The 15,416-nt window shown below is 39.8% G+C and overlaps 1 protein-coding gene across 4 annotated transcripts in view; it reads right to left on the bottom strand.

Annotated features, from left to right (window-relative positions):
* Positions 1-15,416, bottom strand: part of MICU3 (mitochondrial calcium uptake family member 3) — a 37,558-nt gene that overhangs the window by 18,661 nt on the left and 3,481 nt on the right. For all 4 annotated transcript variants that reach the window (XM_081924562.1, XM_081924561.1, XM_081924564.1 and 1 more), the window contains exons 2-6: positions 6,347-6,500; positions 4,176-4,207; positions 3,306-3,384; positions 1,431-1,478; positions 13-95 (exon numbers count right to left, since the gene is read on the bottom strand). In XM_081924562.1, coding sequence (XP_081780688.1) covers positions 13-95; positions 1,431-1,478; positions 3,306-3,384; positions 4,176-4,207; positions 6,347-6,431 — 327 coding nt within the window. In that variant the 5' untranslated portion in view covers positions 6,432-6,500. The remainder of the gene's footprint in view (positions 1-12; positions 96-1,430; positions 1,479-3,305; positions 3,385-4,175; positions 4,208-6,346; positions 6,501-15,416) is intronic.

Genomic DNA, 15,416 nt, shown 5'->3' with positions numbered 1-15,416 from the left:
TAATATACGTACCACCAAAAACTCTTTTTTGTCCACCATCTCATTTCCATCTGTATCAAACATGTTGAAAGCTATCCTAAAACCAGCATGTGGCTCTGCCAAAGGAAAAAAAGAGGGGAAAGGTGTAACAGAGTAAAGCAATTTAAAAGGATACACCTGGGGTGATGAGCTGCAGAGAGGGTTCAGCTCACCTCACTTCTGCTGTTAAAATCAGACTGCCTAAAATCAGACATAAACCCACCCACCCCTACACGACTGCGACAATTTTGTGTTTAAACATACATAATGTTTGGTCTCTACTTTGACCCATAGCTGTGGGCCAGTTCCAGGCAACATGGCAACAAGGCCATGTACAGTGGTACCATGGGTTAAGTACTTAATTCGTTCCGGAGGTCCGTTCTTACCCTGAAACTGTTCTTAACCTGAAGCACCAATTTAGCTAATGGAGCCTCCTGCTGCTGCCGCGCTGTCAGAGCACGATTTCTGTTCTCATCCTGAAGCAAAGTTCTTAACCCGAGGTACTATTTCTGGGTTAGCAGAGTCTGTAACCTGAAGTGTATGTTACCTGAAGCGTATGTAACCCAAGGTACCACTGTAATCTGAAACCAACACCCCATCCCAACCACTTGAAAAGTATTGAGAGTCTTCACACACATGTAAGCTATGTCACTTTGTAAATTTGCCACTGCAGATCAGCTAAATGAAGTTCATGGACCACTTGTGGTCTATGGGTCACATTCTGGAAACCCCTGCTCAAATCATAAAGACCATATACCAACTTGGTGTTTTTTATCAGTTCTTGCAGCACTATTTCCTGACAGGACCCTGGGCTGTTGTGCAGAGGAGGTGGAATCTTAGGTCTTCACATAATTCCTAGGAACCTCCATGGTAACATGCAATTTTGGAAAGCAGTTCACTAATGAGTTTTTGACAGCAGCACCCCATTCATTTAGATAGGGGGTGTATTGCATCAGTTTGAGGAGTGGGAATCTTGCAAACAAAAAATCCCACACATGTATTCTAAGGTGAAATGGGATAATCACATGGAAGATTGCATCAGAATGTACTGGAACCAACCCTTCAACTGGGATTGAAAGGAAGACGTTGAAACTTATTTTGGTATTGCCTCCTGCCAATAGAAGCCTGTTTCACTTCCACTGTGGTAACCGATTGAAATAGTAACAGACTTATTTATCAGAAGAATGAATATGGAAAAGAACATGTTCAAGTACTGCTTCCAGGACAGTGATTTAAGTTGTCTTTTGTACTTTTCTATTGAATTATTCCAGTAATGTTTCATCATGGGCAGATAAGAACAAATTGCAAATTATGAGTTTTTCCCTTCCACAAAAATATTGACTTATTTTAATGAGCATGAAATGGCATGAAATGTACAAATATAGGATATAAATTTTACTCTGAACACTTACTTGTTAAGATACATAAAAGAAACAGATATTCTGTGTAAGAAATCACACCTGAAAAGAGCAAGGCAACAAATCACTTAAATTATTCCTCCAGTCATAGATTAATAGCCACAGAGTAAATAATGGGGGTTTGCCCATATCATAGTCCCTTTCTATGGCAACTCTACAAACACACGGGAACAACTCCATCTGCAAGAAGCCTCTCTTGGCTAATGAGTTATGCTAGATATATAACCATTTATTTAAGAACATAAAAAGAGCTCTAAACCTTCCCCCTCTCTTTCTCTGATGTACCTCTCCCGCCACAGAATTTTGCTTCTTTAGAAAAACATACAAATCAAATTTTAAAGTACACTATTCTGGCAAGTAAGTACTCAAAATGGGTTACATTGATTTGACTTCTGCCCAATCACATTTTTCTTCTTTATTAATGCCTTTGTCATAACTAATTTCAACACCTTACTACAAGTACCTTTTATATAAATTACTCGGAAAGAAAGCAACATGCTCGCCTATATTCAAGTGTATTGAAACTTAACATACATTTCAGCTTAAAATAGCATGAACCACATGAACTTATTGCTTAACACTCCAAACCCCCAAAAGTGGATTGCAAAATCCAACAACTGTTAGAAAGTCTTTTTTTTTACCTCCCATATGCTCACTGCCACAAAAATAAAAAAGTCAAAGTTGCACAACTAATCTAGCCTGCTCATTTAAGCCATCACACTTCTGGCATTTAATTTTTTCACTGAAAGTCTCAGTCACCTAACGATTAATGATCTTTCCACATCATGCTTATTCATCCTATATATTCATTGCACCACAAACAATGTTGTTCACTCTCCTTCAGACCATTTGCCTCCAAAGGGCAGGGCTTACCCTGGCTAGATAGACCTGCCAAATTACCCAGAGTGCATGCACACACAAAGGCCCCCTGACTTTAAAATGTTCTATTTAAGTCACTTTACTGGAGACCAATGAATGAAAGCGGCTCTTGTGAAGTAGGTCAGGCAGACAAGAACACAGCTATCTAGGAAATCTTGAACACATTTCTGCTTTTTGTCAGTACTAGTATATTGCATCCTATAGACAGATAGTTCTGGATGACTGCTCTTGCTGTTCTGGGAGAGAGATTCTGGAAAGGCTGCAAGTAACAGAGATAAATCCTGTGGGCAAATTACAGCTCAGTCTGCTGAAGGCAGTACTATTCGTTTAGGTACAAGTTATTGAGGTGGCAATATAATCAGCACAAAACAGTAATAGCTAGTGTGAGGGAAGATCCTAAAAAGGTAAAGGGCAATCTAAGCCTTAAGGTAAATACTGTTGTGAGTTTGTGGGTGCCAAATTCCCCTGTGTTATGAGGTTGTAGGCGCCAGACACGGAATTCAGCCAATGGTAAAATATAAGCCAGGCCAGTTTCCTGATGAAGAAATCACCTGAAGTGATGGGCCATTAGGAAAACAAAAGGAAGGTGAATGAGCCATTAGGAAAGTGAAAGAGAGGGGGCTCTGTGCCAGACAACAAATGAGAGGGGCCCCTCTCTCAATTCAAGAATCAGTTGTAGCACAAAGTGGGAATGTGAGGGCAGAGTCTGCTGTGATGTTACCTAGACACAAGATAAGCCATGCCAGATTTCTGCTTGAATCAAAGGCTTCAGCAGCTATGGGAAAACAAGACCCTTTTTGGGATGTTGATGCTGTGGACTGCCCCCCCCCCAATCATAGGCTCAGGCTGCATATATGTGTAAATAAACCATGTATCCTAAAGACTCTGCAGATTCTGCTGTGTTTCATTTTCAAAGGAAACACAAAGCCTGGGTAAGCACCTGAAACTCCTGGAATCTCACATTCTAATAAAACAAATATTCCTCTGTACCTTTCTCTTGGAGGTTACGAAAGAGTTTTGATGACCCTTTCCAAACTGGTGGAGTTTCTAAAAGTATTTGATTCAATTCCTGTAAAACAGTAATTAAAAGAAAGTTGACTATCTATGTGATAAAATAGATAGATAGATAGATTACACTGCAGCGAAGAAAGGTTGTGACAAGAACTGGATTAAATCCCATGGTACAAGATATTGGAAAGTCTGGGTTACAACAGCATGCAAACATTTAATAAAGTAGAATGATGGAATGCAGATTACATATACAGTCGTATCTTGGTTCTCGAACGCTCCAGAGCTCATACGTTTTGGCTCCCGAATGATAAAAAACCGGGAGTGTTCCGGTTTCGAAACATTCTTTTGGAAGCAGAATGTCCGATGGGGCTTCTGTGGCTTCTGATTGGCTGCAGGAGCAGAAGTTGAACATTTCGGAAGTCAAACAGACTTCCGGAACGGATTCTGTTCAACTTCCGAGGTACGACTGTAATAAAAATATGCAATAGATAACACTTCACTCATTCACATCAACAATATAAATTGGCTAGCATTATCATCTCCATAAACTGAAAATGAGAGAGCTGCTTGCCTAACGCCAACAATCTGAGTTACATCTGAACTGGGAATTGAAAGAAGAGCCCCCAGCTTTTGACTCTTCGTCACTACACCACACCAGTATTCACCCAATACTGAATACTTAATGTCAATATCTTCACACCTATGAGCTATTTATATAATTCAAGCAAAGGGAAGTGCTTCAGACATTCCTCTCAAAATATAAAGTAACTGTAGATAGTAAACACACATACAACAATTACACACATTGAGACAAATCCTAATTCTTTGTTGTGCAGAACTGAAGCTCACCTGTTTTGAAAGAGACTTCCATTTTCTTGTCCCTAAAATGAATATAGAAATAATTACTCACACAAAATATTCAATAGCACAAGAACACAGAAGATGTCCTATCGATAGAGCAGATGGCTGTTTCATCTAGCTCTGCATTGTCTACACTGACAGGTGTTGACTCGCCAAGGTTTCAGGCAAGAGTTTTCCTCAGTCCTGCCTGAAGACATCAGGGATAGAATCCGGGACTGCATTGGCTGGTCAGATTATTACTGCAAAGCAAAATAGTGGTCATTTTTTAAAGCTGGTGCTAGGTCAGGGGTTGCTAACTTGTGACGCTCCTGATGTTGCTGAACTACAACTCCAATCATCTCTGATCATTGGTCATGCTAAATGGGGCAGATGGCAGTTAAAGTCCAACAGCAACATGGAGGCTCGCAGGTTCCCTATCTCTACTAGAGAAGGTTTCAAAATCGCAGGAGATTTTATACCACCTGGTACTCATCCAGTTGCTATTATTTTTGTTTATATAAACCATTTTTAGACTGCTTTTTCAGCAACTCAAAACAACTAACAATTAATTTAGAAACACCAGCAGTAAAAGCAACAATCAAGCAAATGAAACCTGGTTATTAAATAAGCACAAAAACATTAACTAATCCAGGCAACCTTAAGAACTGCCTTCTCTAATATGACCATCCCAAGACCTGAAAACCTATTTGGAAGCCCTTGTTTGCGTCCTCATGCCTTCAATGGTGAGGTGGCAGGTGACATAATCACCCTTGCTGTTGTGATGCCTGACTGCATGACCCCAGATTGAGACCCCAAAGTCTGGCCGCAACTGCACCATTGGTAGCACTCCCCTTTGAAATGCCTTGACCAGGAAAGTTAGCCTGGAACTGTTTCTTGTCTTTTATTGCAATGTGTTGCTTTTATATTATGCTTACTTTATTATTATTATTATTATTAGTAGTAGTAGTAGTAGTAGTAGTAGTAATTCATAAGTTTGAGTTGCAACAGGCTGAACAGCAGAACAGAAATCAACCAAATATACAAAACAAAAAGCAATAAAATTCAAACCCCAATTGTTGAAAAGAGAGACATTTTACTTCCTATCCAGAATGCAAAAAAGAAAAAGTAGGTTTCCAAATATCCAAAAGCAAATGGTTTTAGGCTTCCAAATCTTAGGAATTATAACTACAAAGGCCCATACTGCCACTTTTCTCTTTCACTATGATGGAACACCAAGCAACGCTTGCTGACCTACGCTCAATTGGAGCATGAGCTAATATAGGGAAAAGCAGCCTTTCAGGTTTGTGGCTCCCAGGCCATGTAAAGGCTTTAAAGGATTAAAATCAGCACTTTAAATTGAGCCCAGAAGCAGTCAAGTTACCAATCAATTCTTTAGTGTTAATAGTTTTTCTATACAAAAAAGTAAAAAAGAGTTATTACTGTTTAAATGACTTTTGCGACCTTACTCTTCCTTCAAATTGCTTCTCAAAGTCCACCTTTTCCACCCAGCCTTTGACTTATCCCTTTAATCCTCATTCCCTTCTTTAATCATATTCCTCCCTCCCTACTCTTGTCTCTTCTCTCCTACTTTTGGTTGCTTTCCCTATTGCTTATTTTAGATTTCAGGATCCCTAGGGAGAGGGTTCTGACTAGTTTTTCCCATGGAAAATGCATCATACAAACAATAACATCAGCTTAAAAGTATTTTGCATAGTAATTTTTAGTGTGCCTAAAAGGGACCATGAAACCAATATTATTTCTCTTTTTAATTTTTACCCTTGATTTCACAAAGCTCAATGGTTTAAAGTTTCAAAATACCAGTACCAATATACAATTGTAAATACTTGGGATACCTAAAGTGAGCCCACACAAAAGGGAAGCTATACTTTAATCAAAAAACTGGAAGACTGCATATGAACATTCAGTGTAGCAAACACATTGGTGGTGGATGCAGAGGAAATTGATCAAAACATCAAACAAAGGCAGTTATAGAAGCAGCACACACAGATAAATTTATTTATTTATTCACACATACCTAGATTGAGTGCCCAGGTGGTGAGGGTTGGCTTCTTACTAAAATGCTCGTCTAGCTCAATAAAGTTGTGGAGATTGCTCTGCAGAACTCATATTTGGAACAACTCAGAAACCACACCCAGTAAACAACAACAAACTATACTTACTCTTTGGTTCATCATTTGAAACAGACTGAATGAAGTCATATGGTGTCATAAAGAGCTGCCCTTCAAATTCTAAACTAGCAAACATGCGAAATCGCTGCTCCCGGGAAGTTGCATAAAGATCCAACTCTTGAAGATCTGGTCTGCTTTCTGTGCCCTTTTAAAAAGACAAAAGAAACCAAGAGAGTGTTAGCTGTTTTGTTGACAAGAGATCCTAATGCTCTCCCCCACAGTTTAAACTGGCTGACCTCCCTCTCACCTTCAATCCCACAACAGTTTGTTTTTTTTAAATCATAGCCTATATATTTCCTTTTCTTAACTCCCACTTATAGTTTAAACCTACAGCTGAAAAAAAATGTGAGTCATATGCATGTATTACTTTACTAAAAAAGCAGCATCTATTACAGAGGACATATCAACTATTATTCCCTATCATAATGGGTTTGTGGTTTGGTTTGGTTTGGTTTGGTTTAGTACTGAGCTAAAAATGTCTCCTTCCTTTTCAAGGTGCAATTAATCTCCAGTAAAAGTGGGGAAATTATTATTTTTGGGTCTTTTTTTTGGTGAGTAGGTGTGTGCGGGGGGCGGGAAGATAAATTTATCTTACTTTTAGTGGGGCTTATATATGATATAGGTATGAGTAGGAAGTAGGGTTACAGCCTTTCTTTTCATAATAAAATTGTTTTGTTAGTTCAAGTGGTGGCAGAGTTAAATAGCCAGAATCAGCTGATGGGATCCCTTATTGAGTATAGTCCAGGAACCATGCCATGCCATAGCATTCTTTCCAGAAGGATTGTCAGCAATAAATAAGTACCGTATATATTTTAAAGGCTGTTTCCACTTCCCTGTTGCTTATTGAAGCTCCACCACTGCTTGAAGCAGTGTCAAGACTGCAACCTGCTGACATCTAGCATGGTAAGGCATTCCATCCCTGGAAAATTAATGAGAACTTTCTCCCAACTCACATAAGTAAGAAAAATAATTTCAGTGCTGTTTTCACCCTCCCTGTGCCTTAAAAGGTCTGTACTGTGTTATATTTTAAGGGGTAGTGAGGAAACTTGCCAACAAATCGTGCTGCCTTGTTTTGGCCAGGCATAATGGTTTAAATGGAACTAATCTCTTTCCCTCCATAAAGCAACTTGTAAAGCAGGGCAGAGAAAGAACTTGCCTCCCACCATGTATAAGTATTAGGGCTGCTATGAATGTGTGGTGTTCTGGAACAAAGATGGCAGAAGTGTGCCCAAGTCATGCAGATTCAAACGTTTTCACAAAAAATAATGGAAATCACACCTGACACACCATGCAATGAGATCCAGGAAAGGACAAAAGCACTGGTGAGGTAATGGGTAAGAGTCAATAAGGGTCCAGTTTCTATTCTTACTTTTGGAGATTATCTGATCCAAATCTCCTAGTAATTAGCGGCAAACCTCAAAAACTTTCATGAAAGCATATCCCTATCAAAAGATGTTAAGACTTTTGTTTACTAATCTTCTTGGCAATCTTACAGTGATGTTGTATCATGTTATAGCTCAGCACCTTTACAAAACTGGACACAGCCATTTCTTTCAAGCAAACCACCACAAATCTCTAATTAAAGCCATTTTCTTACAATTATGAAAAGTGGATTTTAGAGAGAATGTGTATTTCTATGTGAAATCTGGAAGCTAACTACAATGAATTATTTTGAAATTTACATCTTAAAACATAAACACCCAGAATAGGAAACACTTATGTAAGCTGCCTTCTAGAAGAATTACCCTATGTATTCAGCATTGTAGCAATAGAAAGAAAACAGCTAACATCTTCAGACACCAAATCAAGTCACTTTTCCCAGAACAAGGCAATTCATTGCTTTCTTACTCAGAAGCAAGTCCTGCTGAATTTTATCCTGCTTTCTTCCAGGACAGCAGCCCAAGCATATCAATATTATTAACTTTTTCAATGTATATAAATGAAGCTCAAAAACCATTTTGTCAACTCATATATTTCATCAACCCAGCTGTAGCTTTCTTTTAATGTCCTTTTAATTGTGCATTTATGATTATTTGTGTTCATCAGGGCAATCATCCATGATCCCACTTTCAACACTATTTGCGTTTACAGAAGTTGTGAGGCAGGAATACTGCTCTATTTACATACCCTGCAACTTGTGTTGCAATACCATAACTTTTTAAACCCCAGGTGTTCTGGGGTGGTTTTTGTCCAACACAGTGGCATTGGAGAAGCATTTCAGAGCAAGTAATAAAGAGGAAGGAAGTCCAAAACAGATCCACCAACAATGCACTATTATTGTGTGAAGAACACATTGCAGAACACCCACTGTAGAAACCTCCAGGCTGGAAGAGCCTGTGTGATTTACAGTAATTTGTTGGAACTCCAATAAAATATGTTTTCAAAAAGTGTAAATATTCAAATGCACTTGTTCTGCATTCTGCTGCATACTAATCTTGCCTCAGGCAGGGCAATCCAATGGGCCTGCCATGTTGACAGCTGGCTTCTGCTGTTCTGCCTAGAGAAGTTAGGCTCCTATGGACTCCTATGAGAAAAACTGTGAATGAAATGACAGCACCCCACCAGACAATGTAGCAGCTCCTCCTCCAGTGTTCAATGTCCCACCAATGACAGAGCCCACCCCTGTATTAGTCAGGCACTGAAGAAGCAAATTGATGCATAGCAATTGGCAGTGCTTTTTTCTAAAAAAGTATTTAGGGATACTCTCATTTTCCTACTCATACTGAAATACTGCCCCACAATGAGGCCAAACTTAAGATTCACAAAATGTTTAGGGATATGTGTCCCCTGCGTCCCCCCAGAAAAAAGCACTGGCAATAGCCACAATTCTGCCAGGGAGGCCCTATGACAAGCAATGAGAGAAGCTATAACTGCATTCTTTCTGACAATGAGCACATGCTATCAGCTCACTGGATAGAGCAATGGGATGGATACAGACAACAGGTTCAAGGTCCACCAGGAGGAGTAACAGAACTTAGACCCCTCATAGCTTTTGCATGTCCCACCAGCAATATCCATGTTAGAGGTAAAAGAAAATAAGCAAGCAGAAATGCAACCCATAGCAGATACACCGTAAACCAGCTCTTGAGCTACATAGCCACAGCAACAGATAGGAAATGTCCAATTATGTGTCCTTCCCCTATCTTCTGACTCACTTATAGAGGAGCAACCCTAGTTCCATGAAACAGCCTAGGTTTCACACACAGAAAGTCCCAGGTTCAGAGCCTAGAGTAGAACACTTCTTATCTAGTGCTGACCATTATTAGCCCCAAACTCTGTCATTTTCCAACTGAGAAAAGGCTGCACACAAGATAAAAAGATCTGTTGCATGGAAACCGATGCCAAAAATGGCTAAGGAAAGTAACTCGACAAATATATCCATTATCAATAAACCATGCATTCTATTTATCATTAAAACATGCAGTTTATTTAATCCACAATGGATCATGTCAAAACATTTACAAGTCAGAGAGAACAATCTTATACCATTTATATAGTGCCGTATTTTCCCGTCTATAAGACGCCCCCATGTATAAGTCACCCCCAATTTTTGGGGACTCAGATTTCAGAAAATGGGGGGAGATGTATCTGTGTATAAGACACCCCCTAATTGTTGACATTATTTTTTAGGGAAAAAACCCTAGTTTTATACACGGAAAAATACAGTATTTCCGGAAGACTGGAGCTCTTTCACTGCTATGGAACAACTATTGTGTCCCATGCTTAAATGTGTGGGATGTCTATCTGGACACCTCAGTTGGAGCAGAGCAGGATGTTGAAGATCCAGTTCATTTTTTTTTTCTCTCACTCAGTTTTTTTATTCACAATATTTATATTTACTTGTTACATATATAGTTCAGACAAGGCACTGTATTTACATATGGCAAAGGGAAGGTAGAGGCAAAAAGACAAGTCACACAAGTTCTACTTTTTAGCATGCGTTTTCACCTTTCCTTGTGTACCTGTGTGGGGTGCTCTGTTCTGGTACCCCAGTTACTGGAGGTGGAATTTGAGTTGTCGAGCACCTGCAGTCCTAAGGCAGGGTTACTTGTGAGAGTTTGATGAAGAGAAGAGTTAGCAATGTGCTCAAGTTTCTATCTGTGTTGTAAGGCCAAGCTGTTTGTGTGCAAAGTGCCCTTTCTTCATTGTTTCTCATCACCAGAGTTACCCTCGTGTACAGTGGTACCTCGGGTTACAGATGCTTCAGGTTACATACGGTTCAGGTTACAGACTCTGCTAACCCAGAAATAGCACTTCAGGTTAAGAACTTTGCTTCAGGATGAGAACAGAAATTGTGCTCTGGTGGCACGGCGGCAGCAGGAGGCCCCATTAGCTAAAGTGGTGCTTCAGGTTAAGAACAGTTTCAGGTTAAGAACGGACCTCCAGAACGAATTAAGTACTTAACCCAAGGTACCACTGTACATCACACGGAATCAGAGAGGTATAGCCAGATGCCCTACTATCTGAGCTGTGGTGCCCCCCGTGGGGCTTACATACTGGCAGCTGTGTGCTGAGTTACAACATATCCTAGGCCAGGGGTCAGCAAGCTTTTTCAGCCATGGGCCAGTCCACTGTCCCTCAGACCATGTGGTGGGCCGGACTGTATTTTGAAAAACAAATAATGAACAAATTACTATGCCCCACAAATAACTCAGATATGAATTTGAAATAAAAGCACACCTTCTACTCATGTACAAACACCAGGCAGGCCCCACAAATAACCCAGAGATGCATTTTAAATAAAATGACATGTTCTACTCGTGTAAAAACACGCTAATTCCCGGACTGCCCGCGGGCCAGAGTGAGAAGGCGATTGGGCCGCATCCGGCCCACGGGCCTTGGGTTGCCTACCTCTGTCCTAGGCTTTGTGGTGGTAACAGCTCCCACTGAGCTCCCAAAATCAGCTCCCACTGAATTCAATCAGAGGGAAATCAAAATCCTTTCTGTTCTGCCCAGTGTTGATGTACAGTTGTGCCATTGACAGGGTGTGGCTTTGTATTGATGGCAGAGCATAGGACATGGCATACAGATGTTCTGCTGGCATATATTTGCTGATGGAACGACTATACCAGTCCATAAAGGGAATTACACTGGTTTATCTGTCGTGGCTGTGGTGTATCTGGTGCTGCACAGGCTAAGTGGGGATTTTACAAGATTCTAAACACTCACAGCCTGCACAACACAAGTATAGGATTGTGCCATGAATTAGTATATGATACAGTACTTTATTTCCACAGTGGGACAGATACTCCATTTGAGATTCTGACTGAAATCACTGTACTATGAAACAAACACATTCTGACCAAAAAGGTAGTAGCTGTATTTTTGCATTCAGCCTTTAGAAAGAAAAGTTGCTGCACAAAGTGCAGGGGACACAAAATTACAGTGCAATGATTATTATTCTGCTGAATTTTACACTTAATATAAAAAATGTAAACACTTTGTGACTATAAAACAAAAATCCTTATGAAATTATCACTTCCAATTTTCAAGCCAAGTTCTTACAACTTTTATCAAAGTTTACTATAAAGGGTTTCTTTTTATTTTAAATGAGCAATTTTCACATTCCTTGATGCAAAGTCAGTTTGTTTGAAATTAGTGTGATTCTGTACAAATGAAGGAAATGAAGGAAAAGAAAACAGTTTTAAAAAAGCTGTGCTTTACTTGGCCTCAGGCTAACATACTATGCTCCCAAGTAGATAAAAGTGGTATAATTTTGTTTGCGTGCTGGGTGGCCAAAAGGTTAAACATCAAATTCTTAATGTGGGAAAATCCCAAAGCAGACAAAACTGTTTTGGTACTTAGCAAACTCTGGAGCAGAATGTACTAGTTGTCCAGCTATGTGATTTTCTAACTGAAGGATTTTATATAAATATTCTAAAAACACAAAAGTATAAGTATATATAATATTACATTTTCTGTCATAATTTAAAAGGGGGAAGGGGGGGTTGGGTCAAATACGTCACAGTTCTGGTAGTTCAGAATCCTTTCCCAAAAACATTTGACCATACAAAGTTGCCAAACTTTCAATGACTTTATGGTAAAACACATCCTGCACCCAAAATTCTTATTGCTGTCACACTTCTACTAATCAGTATTATGTGGTATTGCAATATATTCACTTTCATGTAAAAAAAGGTAAAGGACCCGTGGATGGTTAAGTCCAGTCAAAGGCGACTATGGGGTTGCGGCGCTCATCTTGCTTTTAGGCTGAGGGAGCTGGTGTTTGTCCACAGACAGCTTTCTACAGTATCGGTAAAGGTAAAGGTAAAGGTACCCCTGACCATTAGGTCCAGTCGTGACCGACTCTGGGGTTGCGGCGCTCATCTCGCTCTATAGGCCGAGGGAGCCGGCGTACAGCTTCCGGGTCATGTGGCCAGCAAGACTAAGCCTCTTCTGGCGAACCAGAGGAGCGCACGGAAACGCCGTTTACCTTCCCACTGGAGCGATACCTATTTATCTACTTGCACTTTGATGTGCTTTCAAACTGCTAGATTGGCAGGAGCAGGGACCAAGCAACAGGAGCTCACCCCGTTGCGGGGATTCGAACCGCCGACCTTCTGATCGGCAAGTCCTCTGCGGTTTAACCCACAGCGCCACCCGCGTCCCTTGTATGGCTACTGTACTACAAATCTTATAATGCAGTACTTCTTGCCTACATATTCACACGTGAATGTGAAAAATCCAAGGGAAAAAGCTGACCTTAATTTTCAGATCAGCAGATCAGGAATTCACCAAAGTACTTATATATTATGATCAAATCCTGTATGTACATAAAAAGACAAGAGGTTGATTTGGACATAATGCTAACCATCACTTTACTTCCCTTTCTCCTCTCCGGCATGGCTGCGAGGAAGAAGCTTTTGCTTTTGATTAATGACAGCTTCCTTGACTGACCAGGGCCAGACAAGCTATGGTTAATCTTATTCCTAGTGAAAACAAGCCAACTTTACAGTTTATGAAGCTGGATTGTTTGCACGAACTATTGCTTATTTAGGTCTGAATGGCATGGTAGGCTGTGGTTAATCAAAATGGTAGTGAAAGATTCCAATCTCTTCCATGGGGCTGTGCTGGAGAAGAAGAGGGGAAAGTGTAAACCTAAACGGAAGGAAAACTTATTCTCATAATGCTAAACCATGGTTTAGTGCAGCCTCCACCAACATGTCCGCCAGTTGTTTTGGACTTCAACTCCCATTAGCCTCAGCCGGCACAGCTGAAAATTGCCACGATTACTACAAATCACAGAGAAGTCCCCCTAGCTCTGTTCTGTATCTTCACTAACATTTTATCAGGCTACCTCGCCCTCCCTCAGAACACCCTCTTAAACTTTTTTCTTTCATTATCTATATAGGTTATATAAAGTACCTGGTAAATGTTTTAGGATTTCTATAAAATGAATAAACATGGCAGAATATCAGATTAGGAGAAGAAGAGGTGCTTCATGCTTTCACCCCAGATTTTTCAATACCTTTGGGTGTATCAATATGAAATCTAGAAGTGTTCTAACTATGCTACTTCAGTAGCATTCCTGAAACCCTTCATAGCCTTCCTGACATCAGTGGTTGGGTACTCTTATTTCTCTGTTACCAGAGTTTCATTGAATTTACCCTGAAGTGTACAAAGCAAAGAATCCAAGTATTGCTTCTAATGGCTGAACTTCCTGCATATTTATTATACTACTCCCTAGGTCCCATCTGAGACCACTTTGATTTTACTTATAAAAATGCTTGTCTCCCAGAACATTTTTTTTCTAAGCAGGGGTGTAACGTAACAAAGTAGACTGATGGATGCATCCCTACTGTACTCTCCAACATGTAGACCCCACCAGAAACATAGCCATGTCAGTCTGTAGCAGTGACAAGTTATGTTTCAGAACTGTAAACAAACTTAAATACGCAATAATTCATAAACATACTTAGACCTGCACATTAGGAATGCTGCCAAAATAAAAACAGTAAGATAAGCAGCAAATAGAGAAACTTAGAACTGCCAAGAGTGTCTTACCAACTGTAATTCGAATGATTGCTGCCACCACTTTTTTTCTTCACTACCACTTTTTCTATAGCGCTGAAGGCATTTCTCCCTCAATGATGCTGCCTTGATGCATATGTGTTTGGTGATAACGCACAAAACAAGATGAGGCTGTACCCAGATATAACCTTGGGAGGCCCAAACTTAATAGCATCTGATCATGAGAAACCAAACCTCGCTCTTTTTTTTATCTACTCCATGAAAGTAGAACACTGCTGAAATTTTAACATTGATAAAAAGGTTGTTTATAAATTTTTAACCTTTAATAAGTTTACAAAATTAGGAAGTTAATGAAGCCATTCACACAGAACGTTCAACATTGCACTATATACAAAGTCAGAACAGTGTCTTTCAAGCTCTTTTGGATGCACACTTATTGATTATATATTTAAAACCAGCAAGTCACAGTTTATCATTTTCCATGCAGAGCAGGCTTAGATCAGATAACCGATCTCCGGACATGATTGACCTTAGATAATCCTTTATCCTTTTTAGTCTAGAACATGAATCTTTTTGCGAGTACAATTTGTAAACATTAACACATGAACAATCTGAAAATTGATTCCATATTCAGAAAAGCTGTCCGATTTTTCTCCTGGAATATAATATGACACATATCTTGGTGGCTGAAATTTTCTTTTTCAGGGTGACTTTGTTTGATGGACAGGTGAAAGAATTCAATAATGAGACTAAGGTCAGCATCTTTTGGATTCTATTGCATCAACACCATTGTGAATCTGTTCCTTGATTACTTGCAGGTGCACAAAAAATGAAAATTCATTAGCTGCACTCCTGTACACTGTTGCTATTTTATCTAGGTTGGCTTCAGGAGCATCAATAACAGGGATAAATGAATATACACTAAACTTGTCTCTTGGAGAAAGTTCATCTAAGGCTTCAGGTTCTGTCCCATCACTGGTACAGTGGTACCTCGGTTTACAAACTTAATCTGTTCCAGAAGTGCGTTCTTAAATCGAAACCATTCTTAAACCGAGGCACGCTTTCCCTAATGAGGCCTCCTGCTGCCAGT

This window comes from Podarcis melisellensis (assembly GCF_964234715.1).
Source record: "Podarcis melisellensis genome assembly, chromosome: 9".
In the NCBI taxonomy this organism is placed as follows: domain Eukaryota; kingdom Metazoa; phylum Chordata; class Lepidosauria; order Squamata; family Lacertidae; genus Podarcis; species Podarcis melisellensis.
Note: the sequence above shows the minus strand (reverse complement) of the source record. Positions and strands in the feature narration are given on the sequence as shown.